Source organism: Xiphophorus maculatus, chromosome 14 (assembly GCF_002775205.1).
Source record: "Xiphophorus maculatus strain JP 163 A chromosome 14, X_maculatus-5.0-male, whole genome shotgun sequence".
NCBI lineage: Eukaryota > Metazoa > Chordata > Actinopteri > Cyprinodontiformes > Poeciliidae > Xiphophorus > Xiphophorus maculatus.
Window position 1 is genome coordinate 8,287,513 of NC_036456.1, and position 21,494 is coordinate 8,309,006.

At 39.4% G+C, this 21,494-nt stretch overlaps 1 protein-coding gene across 6 annotated transcripts in view; it reads left to right on the forward strand.

The window, feature by feature from the left end:
* col4a6 (collagen type IV alpha 6 chain) overlaps nt 1-21,494 on the forward strand; it is a 123,756-nt gene that overhangs the window by 83,183 nt on the left and 19,079 nt on the right. For 3 of the 6 annotated variants that reach the window (XM_023346026.1, XM_023346027.1, XM_023346029.1), the window contains exons 5-26: nt 2,127-2,261; nt 2,482-2,526; nt 3,203-3,322; nt 3,423-3,482; nt 4,758-4,793; nt 4,985-5,047; nt 5,557-5,592; nt 5,745-5,786; nt 11,932-12,024; nt 13,413-13,466; nt 13,611-13,673; nt 13,780-13,824; nt 14,136-14,189; nt 14,657-14,726; nt 14,809-14,913; nt 15,454-15,630; nt 15,898-15,945; nt 17,195-17,281; nt 18,544-18,713; nt 18,839-19,018; nt 19,151-19,334; nt 21,015-21,059. In XM_023346026.1, coding sequence (XP_023201794.1) covers nt 2,127-2,261; nt 2,482-2,526; nt 3,203-3,322; nt 3,423-3,482; nt 4,758-4,793; nt 4,985-5,047; nt 5,557-5,592; nt 5,745-5,786; nt 11,932-12,024; nt 13,413-13,466; nt 13,611-13,673; nt 13,780-13,824; nt 14,136-14,189; nt 14,657-14,726; nt 14,809-14,913; nt 15,454-15,630; nt 15,898-15,945; nt 17,195-17,281; nt 18,544-18,713; nt 18,839-19,018; nt 19,151-19,334; nt 21,015-21,059 — 1,912 coding nt within the window. Of the gene's footprint in view, nt 1-2,126; nt 2,262-2,481; nt 2,527-3,202; nt 3,323-3,422; nt 3,483-4,757; nt 4,794-4,984; nt 5,048-5,556; nt 5,593-5,744; nt 5,787-10,051; nt 10,142-11,931; nt 12,025-13,412; nt 13,467-13,610; nt 13,674-13,779; nt 13,825-14,135; nt 14,190-14,656; nt 14,727-14,808; nt 14,914-15,453; nt 15,631-15,897; nt 15,946-17,194; nt 17,282-18,543; nt 18,714-18,838; nt 19,019-19,150; nt 19,335-21,014; nt 21,060-21,494 lie in introns of all 6 variants that reach the window. The other 3 variants (XM_023346028.1, XM_023346031.1, XM_023346030.1) reach the window with 3 other exon arrangements.

Sequence of the window (21,494 nt, forward strand, 5' to 3'; positions counted from 1 at the left end):
CCTCTAACTCCAAGACAAAGGACGCTAATCAGGGGTCACCGGCGCTTTAAAAGACAACAGCAGTTCTGTGGTCATACATGTAAAGTTGCATTTTGTGTGCTGTCATTGACGAGAAGCATGCGTGTGCGCTCGTACAAGCATTTACAAGCTGTATAAATCCCTTGTAAACGTCTTACACGCTGCAGTCTTTTACATTCCTAGATAACGCATGGCGGTCTTTGTCAGTGGAGTTTGTTAGCATATTTTTCATGAAAATTGAAACACAACTTCTTCCTGCCGTGTTCCCGATTTGCATGATGACTAAACATCGTGACTTAGATCTGAATCTTACTTTCCTTTGACCGCAGGACATACTGCCTCTCTCTCAGACTTGTTTTCATAGCCTGATCCGCTTCCTCTCTCCTTACCCTGTTATATTGTTTAAAGCATGAGCTAATCGCAGGCTGTCAGTAGTCTGAGCAGTCCTGTGAATGTGTGTACCTTAGTGAGTTATTGAGTCCGGCCTCCTAATGAAGGGATTCCACTTCCTAACCTCTAATTCAGCAGCTGTTTGCGTCTATGCTGCCATCTTGTGGTTGTAGTGGTGTAACTGCATCTTTCAGAGAACCAAAGATTTACAATCGATTTTAGACACTTTTTTTTTATTTAGTTTTTTTAAAAACTACATTTAAACACTGGTTGAACTACTTTTATTAGTTCAACCAGTGTATAAAATATGAAGCTCCATATTTGCAGAAAATATCAAATATCAAATTTTGGGCTTTTATAAATCTAATAAAAACACAAATTTAGAATTACAGCTTTGTTGGTACTGTTAGTTAGGGCTTTCATCTAACAATTATTTTAGTACTCTATCTATTAGTCTGACAATTAATCGATTAAAATATAACAAATGGCACATTTTACAGATTTTTCATTTTACCAATTAACCCTTTTTATACAATATTAAAAATACATTGAAAGATACAGATAAACAAATAATCCAATTACTCTTTAAAATGTGGAAATAAACATTTTATTGCCTGAATTTCAATACCGTAGTATTTCTCAAGTAAATATGAACCAGGTGAAGCTAAATCTATATCGCTTGAGGAGTTTTGACTAAATCATATTTACAGACAAAGGGTTTTCTTTTATCTTAAATGCAAAATTCTATACTTTTTGTACAGTTTCAGCTTATTTACTGCTATGAAAATTTATTATTTTCACCAAACTGCACATTTTTCAGAGTTATCATACTCCAGTTAACAATGAATTGATTACTAAATCAGTTAATCGTTTGAATAATAGATTAATCACAATTAATCGTTTTGGTTGAAGCAGAATTTAAGCCACAATGTGGCGACATTAAGCAGTGTTTTCTCTTGCTGTCCCGCCGAAAGTGCTCAATAATTGTTTTTAGTTGGCGTGACGTGTGTGGAAAAACGTGGCCACCATTAAACAGGGTTCTATTGTTTTAAAACTAAAGCAAAGAGAGTTTGACTATTTTTTAGCGATTAACAACGCTGCAGTCTCGGTATTAGTATCTATCTGCAAATAGTATCTGTGTATTACATTGAGGTATATTGAACATCGAATCAACTGTGGCCAAAAAGGGTTATTGCTCATAAAGTGTAATAGTTTGTTTTAAAAAGATTTTTTTTTAAAAGAGAAAAAAAAACACATTTACTTTTCTCTGCTCTTCCTTCCAGCCTTGGATTGTTAACGTCTTTTAAGCAAAATGCAGGGATGAGTTCATTCGCAACACAATTTTTTGGCAACACAGAATTTACCTGAAGATTCTTCGGTGTGTGCGTCCCGCGAGTGGCTTGAACGCGCAAGTAGCTGTTGCAGTGCATTGTGGGATATGCAGTGCACTTGGTGTGTATACTACAGAATGTGACTCACTGGCCAGCCACAAAGAACAGAAAAATAAAGTTTTGCGATTGAGCTGTTTCTGTCTGTGAACCATTATTTTGACTCTAACATTCATCATCTTCTCATTTGCTTCCTCCAACTTTTTTTTATTATATGTTATACAATAAAAAAATATATTTGATGCTCAATGAGCTCATATATTCAAAATGATTGAGTTTGACTCAAGACGTCATTGCATCAGTTTTCTTTTTTTCTTTTCTTTTCCTCAGGGTCGTCCTGGGCAAATGGGTGAGACCGGACGACCCGGACCAGATGGGCCGCGCGGGGGCTTAGGGCCTAGAGGGCCTAAAGGAGAGAAGGGCCATATTGGACTTAAAGGACCATCTGGGGACAAAGGAGACAAAGTGGGTGAATCAGTGATGTATTTACATTTTATCAACAAGAATATACGGCAATGAAAAAGTAAAAAGTTGCAACGGTTGGCAATATCTTGTCTTAAGCCTCATCTGGACGAGATGCAAACATTCGGGATGTCGGCGTACACGCAGCTCTCCGCCGCTACTTTGCTTCTGCTCTGTTTTTCTGATTATGAATTAATCACGTGTTGTGTCTTTACTAATGCAGGGACCAATGGGAGTGCCCGGATTTCGAGGAACTGATGGAGTGCCTGTAAGTAAATCAGAAACAAATGGGTTGTCAATTTCTTTCAATGTGTTTTCAGTCCGTTGGACTGAATGTCATCCCAGTTTACATTCAGTCCAGTTTGACCTAGCAGTCAATTTCCTGGAGACGCCACGATGAAAAGAAAGCCAACACGTAAATTATGGACAACCCTGAGAATCCTCTTAATGAGATTTTCACATGGAAACAGAACGTCTTCAGTCAGAGGCTTTCTCAGAGCCGCTGTATTACAGACTGCTACAGAAGATCCTTTCCTCCCACTGCCATCTGAATCTACAACAACTTTTTAAAGAACTTTGAAAAATATGAGTTTAATTTTCCTTTGGGATCAATGCAGTATTTTTGTTTTTATTCAGTTGAATTGAATGTGATGTTCTGTATCGAAGGTGTTTTATACAAAAAATCTTTTAAAAACCTTACAAAAACCAAATGATTTTTTTTATATTCATATGATCTGTCAACAGGATGATAAGTTGTCTGTTTTTTTCTGATGTTAGTCACACAAAATAGAGCAAACAGCACCTAAAGAAAAGGAGATTTATGTTGGTTCTGAATCACAACTCTTAGCATCTGAGGATTGGAAACACAAAGAAGAACTTGGTCGAGGTTTATGACACACAGGCTGGTCGATTACCCGTTCCCGTCCACTCCTCTCCTCCTGCAGGGTCACCCGGGTCAGCAGGGCAGCAGGGGCCCACCAGGGAAGGACGGCTGTAACGGAACCACAGGGGACCCGGGTCTGCCCGGCTACGGCACGGGCGCGCCGGGATTTCCTGGGTTTCAAGTGAGCGCCGCTTTTCATTCCTTGATTGGTTTTGATTGTGTCGATTTGCAGGTGGGTCATGTTGTCGTTTTTCTGCCTAAAAAAAACAAACACGAAACAGGGGCCAACGGGGCCAAAAGGTCAGAAAGGAGACCCCACCTACAGCTCAGACAACACTGAGGTAAGATCTCCAGGAGGCACTTCCTGATTCTTCTCTGTTTTACCCTCAACTGCTGTTAGATTTTATTTGGTAAAAGTTCATTCCAGCTGTCTGCTTTTAGGTTCTTACTTTTCAAACCTGGTGTTATATTTTCCTTCTACATTCATTTTTTTTTTTTTTAGATATTTTCCCTCTTTTATACTGTGAACAGGATTTTAGCATTTCGACTTCTTCATCATCATAGTGTATCTAGATTCATAAACGTATGTAGAAAATAACTGCGACTCACAGGCTCAGACCTCTTACTGATGAAAAAACATGCAGGGTCAAATTTAAAACTTTTTAAAACAAATTTTAAACTTAGCTATAAGACTTTCTCAAGTCTTATAAGTAAATAATTGAATCCTGATCATGTTTACAGATTGATTAGAATTTAGTGGAAACATACAGTATCTATATTAAGTCCACCTTACTCAATAAACATACACAAAACTAAAGCAATTAATTGGTTTAATTATCATTAATCAGATATTACTCAGTTATTAAAATGTAAGTCAACTAATTTAAGTAATCAGTTAATTGTTAACGGGTGAATACAGCATGGCTTTAGCTTCATCCGGTTCAGATTTATTAAAGGATTGCGATGTTACTGCATTTTAGGCAACTGGATGCCTATTTAACTATATTTTTAAAGAAAGGAATTGAATCATTTGTTTATTTACATATTTTAATGTATTCCTAATTTTGCATTAAAAAAACGTCTGAAGTGGTTAAATGAAAAATGTGAAGAAAATGACATTTTTAAAAAATCAGATTAATCGATTAATCATTGTGAATGAATCGATAGATTAATCGATAACTGAAATAATCATTGGTTTCAGCCCTAAAACATATTTTAATACCAGTTTTGTTTTTTTTAGAATTTTGTACATATTACAAAATTCATATATCCATGTATATATTCATATATTGAATTCATATATATATATATAAATAAATAAATATATATTTATATGTACATCTATATATATTTTTATTGTTAAACTGTACTGTACAAGGCGAGTGCCTGAACCAACCTGAAGTGTCTGCATTTGGCCAGCAGGTGGTGCTGTGGAGCTAGCTCTGTAAACCTGAAGTAGACGCAATGAATATGACAAAAAAAAACAAGTCATCATTTCGAAATAACAATATTCCTCCCATGCTCTGGATAATAACAAGTTAACAGTTTTTAATTTCTATTTACTCATCATGTAGTGTTTAATTTATTCTTATCCATGTTTTTATTTTGTCATTTAGGGGGTACCAGGTGAACCAGGACCCAGGGGCCCATCTGTAAGACTTGCCTTTCCTTTTCTTTACACAGTTGTTTAGAACGGAAGAATTTCCCTCCTGAATAATTAAACATGTTTTCATTTAGGTGTAAAAATCTAAGATGTTAGTTACACTTTTTCAGCATTAGGGGAAAATGACATCAGTGAGGTTTTTTCTTTTCCTTTTTCTTTTTCTTCTTGTTTTCTCTGCAGGGTCCCAGAGGTCCGACCGGCCCGCCGGGTTCCCAAGGTCCAAGAGGAATTGACGGATTCCCCGTACGTAAACCGAGTCGCCTGTCCGAGTGTCACAGAATAACTAGGTTTTAATGCAGTTTGATCGCTGATTAAAGGTTATAAAACAACATATTGGAGGTTTGCAGTCCTTCAAAGAGGAAGGTAGTAGATAATATGGAGTTCTGTCTGCGATTAAAATCTATTGCACAGATTTGGATTTTAAGGAAGCTTTTGTTTTGATCTTAAAATCACAAAGTTCCGATTCCTTTTCTCATATGAGAGAAAAAGGAAAGGCACTGAAACATTTTGGAAACATTTTGCCGCGTCACAATTATTAACTTTGGGTTAAAGTTTTATTTTATTTCATTAAGACGATAAACGGTTTTTGATTTACGTCGCAAAAAAAAAAAAAAAGTCAAACATGTGGTGTGCATTTGTAATCAGCACCCTGAGCTTCGGCAAAAACGGGCAAAAAAATGTAATCTCTGAATTTTAAGACTGAATTGCTCCAAAAAAATAAAACTGAGTCCGATTCTTTTGCCTCTTTGTAGGGATTCGCCGGCCCTCCGGGGCCCCAAGGGCTAGAGGTAAGTCTTAGATCAGTGCCGTGACATTTTACAATTTATTTTAAGGTCAGATGAACCACTGTTATACTAAGATGTGTCCTGTTTAATAAAACAGAAAGAAAGAAGGACATGTGGCTCTGGCTCTTCCTGTTGTTAACCCGTTGTGTTTATAGGGCAGCCGCGGCGACATTTATCGAGGAGGGAAAGGAGACAAGGTAGGACATTAGCGACGAAAGGTACAAAATGATTTTTAAAAACCGAGTGGACTGAGCTGGAGATGTTTGGTCGTCTTCAGAAGGCAGCGATTCCGACCACACAGAATTGCTCCAACGTAAATTCAGGGATTAGTTGCGTACAAAACATCTGAATTGATAACAAAGTCCCTGAAATAAAGTAAAATAAAAAAGTAAATAGAGCAGAAAATGAGTATTTCATTTAGCTCTGTGGTCGAAGCCGAAGTGGTTCGAACCCAGTTAAAACAATCGAATTTGCTGGTTTTATTTGATTTAAAGAACACAAACCCTGCTTTTCAGGCTTGCAGCACATTCCAAACAAACTGAGATCAGAAACGATTTAGAAGCAGCACAAAGACGAGGATCAAGTTCTTTGGATCATGTGATTTTGATTCGACATAAAATAAAAGCAAAGCCTACATCAATAATTGTGCTTTCATTGGAGGTAGTTGAGATCTAGGCTGAAGAAACAACCATGAATACAATGGTTTTTTCCCCCTTTGGAATTAATGAAATATTTTTACATTCTTAGTTGAACTGAATTGAATTTTGTTCTTGGTGTCAATACAGAAAATAACTTATTTATTTATGTTTTTTGTATCAGCATGGTTAGAATCAGCCACACTAGCCAACAACAATGAATTTGACTTTGCTTCCAGTTTGCGCTCAATGTACAGACATGAAAGCACAAATATATACATTTAGTAAGAAATAACTGGCCTTTTTAAAGAAATATGTACATGTGCAATCTTATTGCAAAAGAAGACAAACGAAGCACCTTTTTTTTTCTTAATAAAAGGAGAATAGTTTCCTAACTTTTTGGGTAATTTCTTTCTGTTTATTAGGTGTAGAAAATATTTGAGTCTATTCCCAGCAACATAAATAAGAACATTCTTCTTCTTAAAAATAAAAAAAGTTTAAAAGAATTTTTAATGTGCTCTAGACTTTTTTTTAATTATTTTTATTTTATAATTTTTTTAGTAGGATGTTGCTGGATGTTTCTAGCTCTACTTCCTATGAAATTAAAACAAAAAGCAAAAATACTTTGCCTTAGCATGTTAAAGAAGAATCTAATTTGCCACTGAAATTCTCATTAAGAGAAAATCCCAAAATTGCCCACCAGAGGGCCAAATGTGTACAAGTTTGAACTGCAGTCATGAGGGCATACAAAATTTCTCTAAGGGCCACAAATGGCCCCTGGGGGTCACACTTTGGACGCCCCTGCTGTTGTGCTTCGGGGAGTGCAGACTGATACTGAACACTTTCATGTGAGGCAGAGAAAAAAAAAGCTTAACGATTCTTACTGCTCTCAATCCCAGAACATGATTTTACTGGTTTTTTTGTTTTGTTTTGTTTTTTTCACGGTAAAGCAACATTACAGATTGATAAAAGTGAAATCTCCCCAGTTTTTGTGGAATGTGTTGCAACGCTGACGTTCAGAAATGCAAATGACATGTTCCGTTTGTCTTTAGTTATGTTGTCCTGACAACATTGTCAGATTAGATTAGTGCCTCAGAAATCAGACGTTAGCAGGATTTTGAAACGTGTGTGTGTGTGTGTGGATATTTGTTTGCCTGCATGTCTAATTGGGTGAATTCATGTCTGAAATGTCTCCATTGAACATTGTGCATGCTGGAAAACGTTCGGTGGTGGCTCCGTAACCTGCCTAACTTCCCTCCTCCATCTTTCTCCTCAATTTAACACACTCTGCATCCCAGCGTTTTCTGATCGGCACGGACTGATATTAAAAAAAAATTAAAAATTACCTCAACCCTTGCTTGATTCAATTTTTTTTTTTAAAGTCTCTTTAAAAAATCACCTGGGTTGCCTCCGAGACACAAACAACCTCCGTGAAAGTGGAAGGGGATCAAATCTAATAAAATGTTGAAGAGAAAAAAGTTTTTTTTTTCCCTTCCCCATTCTTCAGAATTGGAGAGTTGTTCGTTGTTTTGTGGGCTTCACACTTCGTTTCTTCACTGTGGAACGACAGCTCTGAGATTTCACTCGTCGGAACTCATTTAAGAAATCATCCAGATCATTCGTGTTTTTGCCAAATTGGAAAAGGCGCGTTGAATTTGTTATGGAAATTTCCGAGCTGTCGCTCCAGGGGGGGAGAGTCTGGGCTGCGACTGACTGCTGGAATCACTGCTCCCCGCTCCTGCATCCAATCACTTACTCATCTCGATCACGTGTGTTTGTTTGGTGGTACATTCCCCCCTCCACTCCCTATTCACTCTCCCACCTTCTCATCCATCCATCCACACACACACACACTCACACCTTACTAACATTCATCTTCCTCACACGATGCATGTATGGTGTGTTCAGGCAAATCCTCACACACTGAATAAGATTCGAGGGCATTAAGGGAGACGGGGAACATCCAGATGTGATGTTTGGAAAGGAAGGATTGTGTTTTTGTGGTAAAAAATGACATAAGTTGCAAAGAAAAAAAATGTAAAAGCACAACTCTTAATCTTTTGCTCCCATCCTATTCTTTTCTATCCTGTTGTTTTTTTCTCTATTACAAATTTATATTAATTAGAAATATTGATTGTATTAAACCTGAACAATTTTTTTTTGTTTTTACAGATTTGCTTTGACCTTTCCTTTAGGCAATCTTAATAATAATTAATACTTTAAAGCTACAGTATGTAATTTTATAAGCAATACGTTTTTGTTGTTGTTTTTTTTAACATATTTGTTAAAACTGCCACCATTACAGTATAACATGAGACAAATAATCTGCATGGAAATCTAATTGCTCTGCTTTCTCTCTGCAGAGATACTCTGCACCTGGTCAGAAACAACCAATCAGAGCCAGGAGGAGGGTCTTGACGCTGTAAATCAAGCTCATGTATGCGCTGCTCAATGTGTTGATGGTGGAGGAACAACATACTATTACAGGAAAACTGTTTATCTGACATCATTGGTGACTATGCTAACTATCCTGGGCATTCAGGACAGGTTCCGGTGTGGCATGCTAGCTGCAGCCTAGCCAAGAGCATGGGTTACAATGTGAGCGTACACAAGCATGATTGACAGCGCTAAGATCCTCCTCCTTGTTCTGATTGGTTGTTTCTGACTGGGAGCGGTGCATTTCTGCAGATGGCAGTAGAACCACAGGGAGGAGGCAGGAGGAGTTCATTTTCTTTTCACAAATATAAAGGATATAGAGATAGTTTTAGCAAATATGTAAAAGAAAACCCATTGTTTTGAAAGTTACATACTGCAGCTTTAAGCATAGTCCTCAAACTGCATACATTTTTATCATTGTGGCAAAACCTTCCTTCAGCAGAGAGAAACTTCCAGCAGAAAGTGGCTCATCTTCCACGACTTGAAAATACAGAGCATACACACAAAGAAGAACGCACCTCTGTGTGTCTGGACTTTGTGTGAAAGCACACACAACTATTTATATCTTTAGCTTAGCTGAAAATCCATATTCCACCCAGAGTTGTACAGCTTCACCACAGTCCCTTAGGGGGCGATGACACACCAGTTTAAACACTAACTACTCTGAAGAGGAGAAGAAGAAAAGAACTTAGAGAGTGAAGTATTTCTTACCAGATTGTAGTTTTGACGTCTTTGTCCACAACGGAAGAACAGCAAATTTCTCAACTGTGTTAAGTCAAAACTGTTTTTCTTCTTTTTCTTCTTCTCATCCCTTTGTTTTGTTTGACCTGTGCTTGGTCCCGCCCCCTTGTGGTTCCAAGAATCTAGGACGCCTAGTGGTCGTACACAGACCAAAGAATTGATGTTTCACAGGTTTTGCGGTCAAATTGGCAGCACTGCGGACTATTATGTGTTAATTTAGGCCCAAGTTGAAGTGTAAACCTGTCATGGAATTAATCAAATTATGGTGAAAGTCGACGGCGAAGAGTAGCATGCAGCTCAAATCCAAATCCATGCAAGTGTTACGTTTCAGTCTCACATTTTCTGAGTTTGCGTTAGAAACAAGATGATAAATAAATCAATAAAACAAGACAAACCAAATATTTTATGTTGTCTGCAAACTGTAAACTTAATTGTAAAATTAAATAACATTTTAAGTAATTTTTGAGCCACAGTAATAATAATAACTTTTCTTTTCTCCAATTGACTTTCCCTTTTTTCCAACTTCTGCCTCTTCCTCCTCCTCCTTTTTCTTTATTCTCCTCATCTTCTACTCTACTCCTTCTTCCCTCCACAAACCAGTCGCTCCATCTGATTGGCTAACGGTGTGTTGTGTGTATTTCGGACTCCAGGGCGATGTGGGTCTTCCCGGACCCAGCGGTTCTCCCGGTGACCGGTCTCTAAGCGGCGAAAAAATTGTCACTGCCTACAAAGGAGATAAGGTAACACAGCGAGGGAAGGGCAGAGGCTGCAGCACTGTCACCACACACACTCACACACACACACACACACACAAGTAAAACTTACAGATATGGTGGGATCTTATACCAAAAGAGGGGAAAAAAAACCTTACCAGCAAGTCTTCAAGGTTCAGAAAAAAAACAGGAGCAGTGATTGCAGCAAACTTTCCAGCCATGGAGGGGAGGATGAGAGAAACAGAGGGAGGAAGAGGAGGATTTGGGGAGAGAGGTGTACAGGAAGTGGTCCATCTGAGAAGCACCTATTAAGCTTCTGTCTCTCCACTGGCGTTTAACACACATTTATTACAAACTGGAGTCCAAAAGATAATTTCAAGTTTCGTCGTAAGAATTAGAAACTTCTTATCAACAGAAAAATCTGAGTAGAAAAGATAGATAATTGTTTTGGTCAAACAAAACAATTTGGTGTTTCGCTGTTTAATTGCAGCTGCGGACTTACAAGAAATATGATGGATGAGAATTTAGTAAGTTTTTAATGGATGCACCGAACAATCTCTACCAAGTTGCTCAACCCACATATTCATTTTCTTCACAAATGTGGGAATTAGCAGAAATGGCATTACTGTTTGTCAGTTTAAATGAATTCACTTCTGGGATAAATAATTATCCAGGAGAGTCAAAGTATACTGATTCCTAGAAATTAGTATGAGGCACGTAAAATTATGGAATTGAGAAGTTTGAACAAGGTTAGCATAAAACAAACAAAATGTGCAGTTAAAATAGAAATAAATTTAATTAAATGTCATGAGCAAAGAGTTTGCTCTTTGCTCATGAAAAATATTGGAATTCTAACATAATTTAATTTACATGCAGAATAAACTAAGCATTTTTTTCAAGGGATGCACCGATCCACTTTTTTCACTCCCGATATCAATACTGATGTCTGAGGTTTGGTATCGGCCGATACAGAAAGACGGTGCTGAATTGACTTAAAACATTTCTTTTTCATAAATACATAAATGTGCTGAGTTTGGAAACACTTAAATACACCAATAACTTCACAGGTTTGTTCAAACATGTAAAAACAACTTAAATTTGTTCAGTCAGTTCAAGTAGAAGTATAACAGTCAATGTAAAATAAATAATAAAGAAACTGAAACTGTCAATAACAAAAGGAAGTACAAATATTGTCACCTTTCTAAAGTAATGGTGCAAGTAATTCTTTGCCAAAAGTGATTTCAACCAAAACATGACTGCAGTTTTATTGCCAAAAGATAATTTTCATAAAAAATAAATCACTTTTGGCAAAACAATTATTTAGGCTATTATTTTAGCGAGGTGATGATATAATGTGAAATAAATAATAAAACTTAAGAGTACGAAACATAGACTTAGATTGAATAGATCTGGCACATTGTCGCCGATACCCAATGTTGAATTTTTCTCCATATCGGAATCGATACAGATGTTTACATCGGATCGGTGCATCTGTAATTTGGAGCTCTAAGATTAATCACCTCAGATTCATTTTGACCAAAATTTCAGTCTGAATCCAAGTAAATGAGTTGTAAGTATCTCAAATAATTTAGGCAAATTTACGTCACAGACCAGCCTCTTACCGTCACGCCAGACTCTCCTCTCTCCTCCCTCCATCCTCTTCTGTGGCTCCCCGTTGAGTCCGTCCTCCGTCAAACACGCCGAAGCTACAGAAGCGCTTCCCGACGCCTCGCCTCTCTTTGACTCGCCGCCGCCGCCGAACGGTCAGAACTGCGGCGTGTAAACGGCCGTCTCTCTTCCATGATCACGCCATGCAGGGCGACGTGGGCTTGCCCGGCGAGCCTGGCCAGCCGTTGATCAATGTCATTGTGGAGTTTGTGGGTTTTCCCAAAGGAGACAAAGGACTGCAGGTTTGTTGGAAAACGCAACTTCGACTTCATTCCACGACATTTTGATGTTAGACTCTGTGTGGAAGCAGGAAGCGGTGTGGATCAGCTGAGATCGGACAGTCATGCTAATTCAACTTTGTACCAAGGAATAATGAATGGAGGATTTTTTTACTTTTTTAATTTTTTGTTTTACATTTTTGGACTTCTATGGCTTCACTACAGCGTATATCTACATGGTGTAACAGCTGCTCTGTGATAAAGAAACTCAAATATGGGGATTCAGAAATCTGTTTTTCTTATTTACATTGATAAATCATGTGGCATCTTCCACATTTAATGGGAAAGATGTGTAAAATGCCGTTAAGAATCTGAATTTCCTTACATAATATGAGAATCAACATGTAATGCCGTCTGTGTTCTCCTTTTTTCCCATTTTGAAAGGTGGTAGATAAAAAATAAATAGTCTGTGCATCAGAAAAACAAAATCATAGGTTACTAATTTAAAATGTCCACCCAGATACGTTAGGCATACTTCATCTGAGAGGAACGTCTAATTAGGACTCTAATTAGTATCTAGCATACAGTTAGCTACTTTGTACCTTTATAGCTTTGGTTTTTTCATAGACGACTTCTTTTGTCCGTCAGGGTTTGTTTCGGACCGGCATTAACAGCCGACAAATTCAACAAATATTCTACAGTCGACTCACAGTCTAATGGGAGGGCAGTGTTGTTAGAGGTCAGAGGTCATGCACTTGTATTTTATAAGAGTCAACATGCCCCAAACTGGGATCAGAACTAAATTTAATGCAATGTTTCCACATCTTAATACACAGCTAATTGAATTATGTAAGATTTGAGTAACTTCTATGAAAATTGATCTCCAGTGTTTCAGAAAATTATTCTTAACCATAAAAAAATGAACTAATTTGGAACGCTAACATGTGAATGACATTGCTAGCTAATGCTTCAAAAGGAAAGGAGGGGGAGGTGGAAGGGACAAATTGTCTGTAGGCAACTGAAATTGATACAAAATGAATTACATGTTTAGCTTTTTAGTATCAAGATCTACTCTCTCTGACACTCTAACTACCTGATATCTGTTAACTTGTGCCAAAAATAACGTAAGTCACAGAGGCAGCAGCTACTTGGTGGTGTTTGGTGTTAGCTTAGCTAGCCAAGGTACAGAATCTCAAAGTGCAACACCTTTGAAGCAATAAATCACCCAATGGAGGTATTTGTGTTAGTGTCTTTGGTGGAGTGCCAAAGGTAAGTTAAATGAGAAAAATGTAAAATCATCAACTTTCCACTGATATTTTTTTAATATGTCCTGAGAAATAATTTTCATTGCTCCTGAAACAAAGTTGTTGTTGTTTTTTCAATCCCACCATCTTTTCCGTTGCTCTTCTCAGGGTGATCCCGGCCCAAAGGGAATAAAAGGATACCCTGGATTACCTGGACCACGTGTAAGGTTCACCACAGAACTTCTGTACATTCATTTAAAAAAGACTTTTGTAACACCAAACCTAAGTCGAACCTTTGGTGACCACTATGTGATAAATCCTTGGCCTTAAATTACATTTAGATTTCTTTGTATCATTTAAATCCAGGGACCTTTTGGTTATAGAGGTGAAGACGGGGAACAGGGCATTCTCGGATACCCAGGACCAAGAGTAAGGCTCCTAAACTCTACTTTCTGTTTTCCAGAGAAAAAAAAAAGTTGTAGCATCGTATCTGAACTTTTATTCTGTGGTTGACCTTTGACCCTGTTTCAAACAGGGTCCTACGGGTTTTGTCGGACCGCCTGGCCCTTCTGGACTGCAAGTAAGCTTATCTGTTGAACCAAGTGAATTTTTACTTCCACATATGCCTTGCAAACATTCTTTGTTGTTGATGTGAAATTATCATGACGGATATCAAGAGAAAATACTCAATATATAATCATAGAGAGTAACTTACAGAAAAAATTAAAAGAAAAAAACATAAAAATAGGTGATTTGCACACTACACCTCATGAATCTCTGTTGATTTGACAGCATCTGCGTCTTGTTTGTTTACATGTTGCGATGCTTCACTGTGCAGCTCAGTCATGTTTTTTTCTTAAGTCGAACCAAAAGGTTTTTCTTTATTTGAAGGGAATGCCGGGGCAACAAGGTTTCCCGGGACAACCAGGATTCCTGGGACCCAAGGTAAAAGAAATGAACAAACGAAAAACGTTTTCGTTTTGTCTCTCGATTGAGCCACAACCACTATTAGCTTCCCAACAACTTCTAGCTAGTTTAACCTGCTACAAAATGTTTTTTTTTTCTTTAAGTTGTGGCTAAACAGCTCGTAATTCACATGTTTATCTTAATGTTTTAGCTGACAGCTGTAATAGTTTGATTACTAATGAAGGTTCTAACTAAGCTAGGTTCTCTAGCTGAGCTACCACTGCTAGCGAACCTAGTGGCAGTTTTTTTTTTCTCTTTGCTCTTTGCCCTTTATTGGAAACAAAAAAAAATCTAGTTTCCTGCAGTCATAAATAGTTTACTTCCTCTCTATGTGGTAAAAAAAATAATCCCTTAGCTAGCTCAGCATGTGTTTTAGGCTATCAGAGTGAAGAGTAGATTTTGTTTCCTCCTTTCTCTGCATTGTTTTGACCGTGAACATCCCATAGGGAGACCAAGGTGACACCGGACTCCCAGGACCTCCAAGTTACTCCAGTGATATTGGATCTTTTGTTCAAGGTATCACTATTGTGGATTAGAAACCTGGACTTGTAATTGTACAAATCCGTCAGGCAGCCATGTTATTCGTCCTTCGCTGCAGGACCCTCAGGTGATCCGGGTTTTCCTGGCCGTCCGGGTGTCACCGGTGATCAGGGACCTTCAGGAATCACCGGGCCTCCAGGACCGCCAGGCTCTTTCCGCATTGGTAATAATGGCAGACTTTTGGAGGTTTTGTAGGTATGGTGAAGGAACTTTCTTTAGGAAATCTAGTCACACACCAGATTGATTGACAGAATAATTTATTTATGCTAAAACCACAGACCTTCTTTCCTTACCTTCGTTCTTTCTTATCTCCTTTCTTTCATTCTCTTGCTTCCTTTAATCCTACCCTCCTCTCTTCTGTCCTTTTTTCCTCTCTAGTCTTGTTCCCCTCCCTTATTTCCTTCCTTCCAGCTTGTTTTGCTACCTCTTCTGGTCTTCCTGCTTTCCAGTTTCTAGCTTTACGTATTTAAAACCTAACTGTACAAATATTTGCCACAGATTAACAGCAAACTTTATTGTTTTACATTTTAAGGTGAACGCAAAAACCTGGAGTCTCTGGATAGTTGAGACCTGAAATCACGAGACCCTTCGCGTGAAAATAGAAACTTTACTTCTTCTGTGCAATTATGCTCTACTTTGTGTTGCAAATATGTTGTTGTGTACAACATATTTGTTGTACACAACAAATATGTTGTGTGCGCAGGTCGTCCAGGACCTCCGGGTTTTCCTGGTGGCACCGGGCCAAAAGGAGACAAGGGTAACCCGGGCGAACCAATTTACAGCTTTGAGGGTTCCCAAGGTCCCCCTGGACCTGATGGTCCTCCTGGTCGTCCTGGTCCTCCTGGTCTCCCCGGTCCTCCAGGTCCTCAAGACAACTCAGGTATCCCTCCACCGAACCAAATGTTAAATCTTTGTTGTTGTTTTTTTCCTTCCCTTTCCAGATTGTGAAGAGGACTATTCCAGCTGGTAACAGCTCAAGTTGTTTTCATTGTGTGATTGATTTGTCTTTGTACGCATGATGCTGTACCACAGCTGAGATCGGTGTGACACAAGTTTTCTTTTTTGCTGACTAAAAGCAAGAATACAAGGTACGACAGAGAGCAACTTCTAAACCATAACAGCTGTCTGAATTTTACTGTTGTCTAAGGCCGGCCCAGGGACCCCTGTGATAGGTATCCTCCTGACAGGCCCACAGGTTAGTTCCTCAGGTACCCCAATGCAGCGCCATGGCAACATTCTGCTCTTCAAATAATAACAACTGTAATAATAATAATTTAAAAAAAACATTCAAATCATCTTTCATCTTGCAATACTTCCCTACCAAAATGCTGATTTCTTTTTTAGTTATTTTGCGCTGTACTCTTTGCAGGGAATAGCATTAAGTGGCGAGTGTAGGCTGCTGCGAGCTTCAGACTTGGATAGGAGTGTCTCTCTACTCCAAGCTGCTTTTCTCGTCTTTGGCCACAAGGTGTAACCCGCTGTAAACATATGTCGCTGGTTTTACATGAAGGTTCGGGGCGTGAGAGCTGCTTTGGAAACGAGTCGTAAATAAAGTCAAATGAAAACTTTTCTAATTTGTTCATTTATTTTTTTATTGCAGTGAATGTACGGCAAAACAAACAAAAAAAAAAAGCAAAATTTGCACACTTGTTCAGTATGTATTTCTATTGTTCTAAGCTTGACCCAAAATGCACTAGGGTTGTGCATTGTGCAGTTCTCAGCTATGAAAATCAATGTAAAACCACTGAATATGTACTTGCCAAATGCGTTGGTGTTTTACTGCGCCCTCCACATTTATGGCCACCCCGGGTAAAGACGTGTAAAATAAATAAATCAAAACATTTTTTGTGATTTCTACTTCACTTTTTATTACGTAAATTGGAGCATTCATTTGTAATTTAAGTTTAACCGAAACGTGAAGGAGGCCAGCTCCTTCACACACGTGTCAAAAGTACATTCGGCCATTCCAGTGTCGATGTAACCATGACAACCGTTGGTGGAAAAGCATCCACGTTGATGAGGCTGATGGTGAACAAATAGGAGTTCATCATGACAATAGAGATTTTTGCACATCATTGCCATGGCTGATAAATATCATGGAGGGCGCTGTAACTTTTAATATCATGTCCAAAAAAAATAAAAATGTCAATGCTTTTAACCAGAAGCCTCTCCTCTTGCACCAGCAGCTCAAACCTGATGGAAAACCAGAGCCAACTAACCCTGATTTTGCACTGTGAAACTTTGCTGCCCTTGCACTGTCTTGGTTTATTTCTAGATTTGATTTCCTGTTTCTTGGGGGTGGAGGGTAAATGTCTCCCTCTTCCTCTCCCAAGAACACAAATTAATTGTCATCCGTTGTCATGTTGTTATCCCTAACATAAACCAGTGTAGCTGAGCTTAAGTTTCTTATTATTTCGTCTGAGTTGGCATGTTTGTGTTTGCAGATACCACCGAAAGAGGCCGCCCTGGACTCCCGGGGCCGCCTGGCCAGACGGGATATCCAGGAAACTCGGGAGTTAAAGGCTTTAGAGGTGTGCATAAACAAATGTGTTGATTGAAAATAAGCTTTTCTCGAGCTCAAACGTATTCATTTGATTGTCTGTAAAATAATGTGTTCCCAAACAGAAACAGTAGCTGCTTAAAAATGTATATCCATAAAACTACTTTTCTACTTTTTGGTTGAATTAAGAGTTTATCTGTCTTTTCAATAAAATGTCGGTGCCCCAGAAAATCGACATAGAGCAAGATTCTGCTGAAATGAAGCCCGACTTTAATAAAATTGCAGTGTATCTCCTCAGATTATATGGCCTTAGCATTCATGTGTTTGTATGTTTTGCTAACTCATGTCCAAATTTTTTAAAAATATTGAGAAAATTGTGATTTACTATTAGATGCAGAACTCGTTTTGGTGCGTCCTCGTCAAAAGAACCTGCCAGAACGTTCCACTCCACCCTGTTCCAGCGTGTTTGTAGTTTGAAAGCAGAGATACGGTTATCTAGTGGCGCACAAACGTTTTATTCCCAAATAGGCTGAAAGATCTTCACAATGGAAGACTTGTCCATTCAGCCTTACAAGCTTTAGCCATAAAATGCTACCACAATACGAATGAATACGTCTTGTAAACAAAGTCTCAACATAGTTGATGAGTTTAGCTAACGTTAGCCACTGAATGTCTTCCCCGAGACACTAAACAGCTGAACAATGACGAGCTGTTTATGGAATAAAGCTGTTCAAAGCACAAAGGAGTTTCTCACTTATGCTTTCAAGAAGCTAACAGCTAGCACACAGCCCAAATATAAGCAGAAGGCTGCATGCTAACTGCTATCAAAACAATGGCGAGGACATCCTGTCAACACAACACAATGGATTCACCTCTAATATAACATTTGTTGTCATTTTAGCGTTAGCCACAGCTTACCGGTTTGCTGTGCTCGTCGTTCCCATAGACAGAAGCGATGGACGGGACCGAGGTCTCAGTCAGAAATCAAAATCCTCCTTGATGCAGGCGGAAGTTGCTGAAGCACTCACCGTTGAAGTGTTTCGTGTATTAATACATCCACCCAACAACTCGGCTTGTCCACTTGTAGCTTCATCATTATTAAACCTGGACTACAAAATTGGAGTGAGAAATGAAAAAAATCGCAAAATTGGTTAGCTGGAAGTCCTTGACCTTGTTAGCAAATACTGTGACGTAATAATTACTTATATAATTACGTACTTTATATGTGTAACCATCTTTATTTTTCTCCTCACACAGTGCTACTTTTTATGTCTCAATCCCTGCATCCTTCAGGTGACCTCGGTGACTGTAACTGTGGAGGAGGAGGAGGAGGAAGAGGAAGAGTAGGTCTGCCCGGGTTACCTGGACCTCAAGGACCCAGAGGCAACTTTGGCTTGCAAGGGCCTAAAGGTGAGCCCGGTAACCGGGGTTCTCCTGGTTTCAACGGCGGTCCAGGGGCGCCTGTAAGTAGCATTTCATTATTATTATTATTATTTTTTTTATGTTGTAGCTGATATTCTCCTATCATTTTCCTGTGAACAAGCACAAGTTTGGGAAGTTTCAACTTTGGTAACTTTGTTTTCTGCAGGGTCGTGTGGGTGAGAGGGGATTAATTGGGCGTAAAGGACAGAAGGGGGAGTCCCCCTTCTTCCCCAGTTTCGGGGTGAAGGGAGACCGAGGGGCATCTGGACCCAGAGGACCTACAGGTGAAACAGGAAACCCCGGCAGAGACGGTCTGTCTGGCTTCCCTGGACCCCCAGGACCCCCGGTAAGAACTTGTGGTCTTTTGTAACAAATGAAATCCAATTCACTTTTTGCTAATTTTTCATTAACTTTCTTGATGTTTTTCATTTTTTTGCTCTTTTTTCGTTATTATTATTATTTCTGGATTGTTCTTAAGGGTGTTGGTGGTGTTGGCACAATCGGTGAGAAGGGTTTCCCAGGATTTTCTGGAGCCAAAGGTCGATACGGTGCCCCTGGCGATCCTGGATTCGGCTACCCCGGCATACCGGGCTCTCGAGGTGAAAAAGGAGAGCCTGGGCTCCCTGGGTTTCCTGGACAGCCAGGTTCACCAGGCCTGAAAGGTAAGTGATGACAAGTGTGTGGGGACCAATTGAATTCAATGTCAGGCTCTCCCCCACAGGTTAGATCACACATTCGTAGTCTAATGTAGCAAACTAAATCACATGATTACATTTTAAGCGGACACATAGCACCTGGTCTTCCTTGTTGAAGGTTTAAAACTCTCGAAGATCTACTCAGACGTTGAGGCTCGTGTTTTAGGTTTTCTCTGTCAGGCAGATCCCTACCATTCATGCCTCAGATTGCTGTTAACTACTGTAATAATGCGCTTTTACTCATCTGCAGTCAATAATCGATAATCCGCAAGCTTCTTTAGTTGAGTGAATGATGCATAATGATGATACAGTAATTACTGACATGCAAAACAACTGCTGTGCTTCTTTAGTCTCAGAGGAGGTGAGAAAAAAAAATGAATCCAATAAGTCTGTTTTCACATCTTATAGACTGGTAGACTCTGTTCAATTGGGGACCAAAATTGCAATTTTTGTTACATTTTCATCTGGTTTGGTTCGGTTTCACACTGCATTTGGTCAAACGATCCAGACTAATGGAAAAACCTGTTCACACCCTCACCTATGGTGGCAAGAACTACTGAAGGAAGCGACACAAAAACCTCAGAAGAAGACATCAGCGCAGCTTCCTTCTTCTGTAAATGTAAGCCAAAATGGAGTAGGGTCAAATTTCTCTTTTGTCGATGGTAAAAGACCACAAGTCATTTCTCCCGCTAGCTCTAGACTCACGCTTTTGTTTTTTTTTTTATTGACCCAGAATGCCCTGCGCTATAGTCCACTTCCTGCTTTTGGAGCGGTCTCGGGTCCGCTTGCGTCCATATATGCATTTGAACCACAACAAAGTTCACTTTAACTGAAGCGATAACTAGGTTTTTGGGCGGACTAGAGTTCGCTTTTTTGATTCGCGTTAGAGTTCGATTGCTCATTCGCGCCTCCGCAAACGGACCGGACTTCCTTGACAAATGAACTAGAGTTCAATTAAAGTGGATTAAACAGGGCTGGTATGAATGCACCCTTAATCATAATTTTTCATAATAAAATCTAAACAGGTTTTCAATTATGTATTGAATAAGTTATTGAAATGGCTGTCAGTAAAATTTATCAAGCTAGCATAGCAAACGCGGATTGGACAGGTTTGCGTCAAGAAAAAGACCGATACTCGGTTCTTCCTCTCTGGGACTAAACAACACAAGACATCAGCAACCTGCTGGGCTTTATTTGCAGTATGAATGAGTGCTCTCACCCCAGGATGCTAATGCTAAACATTGATTGATTTTGCTTGAATTATCACTCTCAGGAACCGAGGGAGGATGAGGGAACCAAAGGGCAGATGCGGCGGCCAGCTCCTCGCTGTGCCTCCTCCTTCTCTCTCCTCCGCTGATGATGATAATAGTCTGTTTTTAACTGAACCGAGCATCTCAGTATGCTTCTGCCTTAACTGGATGAGCCTTGAAATAATTGATTTGATCTGACTGCCTGTAACTCTTTGATGATTAAAAAAAAAAAAACAATTTAATTGCTTTACTGGCGCATGCAAATGACCTCGTCTGGCTTTGTATGCCGCCGTCCTTTGTGGCCCTCTTTCTCTAAAAACACACATCCATTCCCGTTTCTCTCCGTCTCCCGTCCCTCCATCTGTCTCACATTCCTTGTGCATGTGTATCTGTCCAGGTGACAACCGCTGTGGAGGGGTTATTGACGCCGGAGAGGGAACGGGTGGGTAACTAACTTCCTCCACCACCAGTCAGAGTAACAATGGGGACAGATTATGTGGCGTTAGCGGTGGAACTTTCATTTAGCTAACAGCTGCTAATTTCCTGGAGAACCTTTTCTGCAAATACTCTAAATTTTTCTCAGACAGAGCAGGTGATTACTGGACAATATAGTCTTCAGCTAAACAAAACCAGCAACTTCCTTTTTAAGTCATTTCCACTGAAAGACGCTGAAAGGCAGAGTCTCGGATCTCTATGACGAAGAGTCGCGTTGGGACGTAACTTGGGGTAAAGTGGAGCGGGTGGTCGCAGTCACTGGACAATCACATTCATTCGTTCTATTTTGTTTTTCCCTCCAATCAAAGCTGCTGAAATCTGCCACCTATTTTAACGCCTACTTTAACTACTACGTTCGTCGGACGAGGAGGAAACCGCTCGC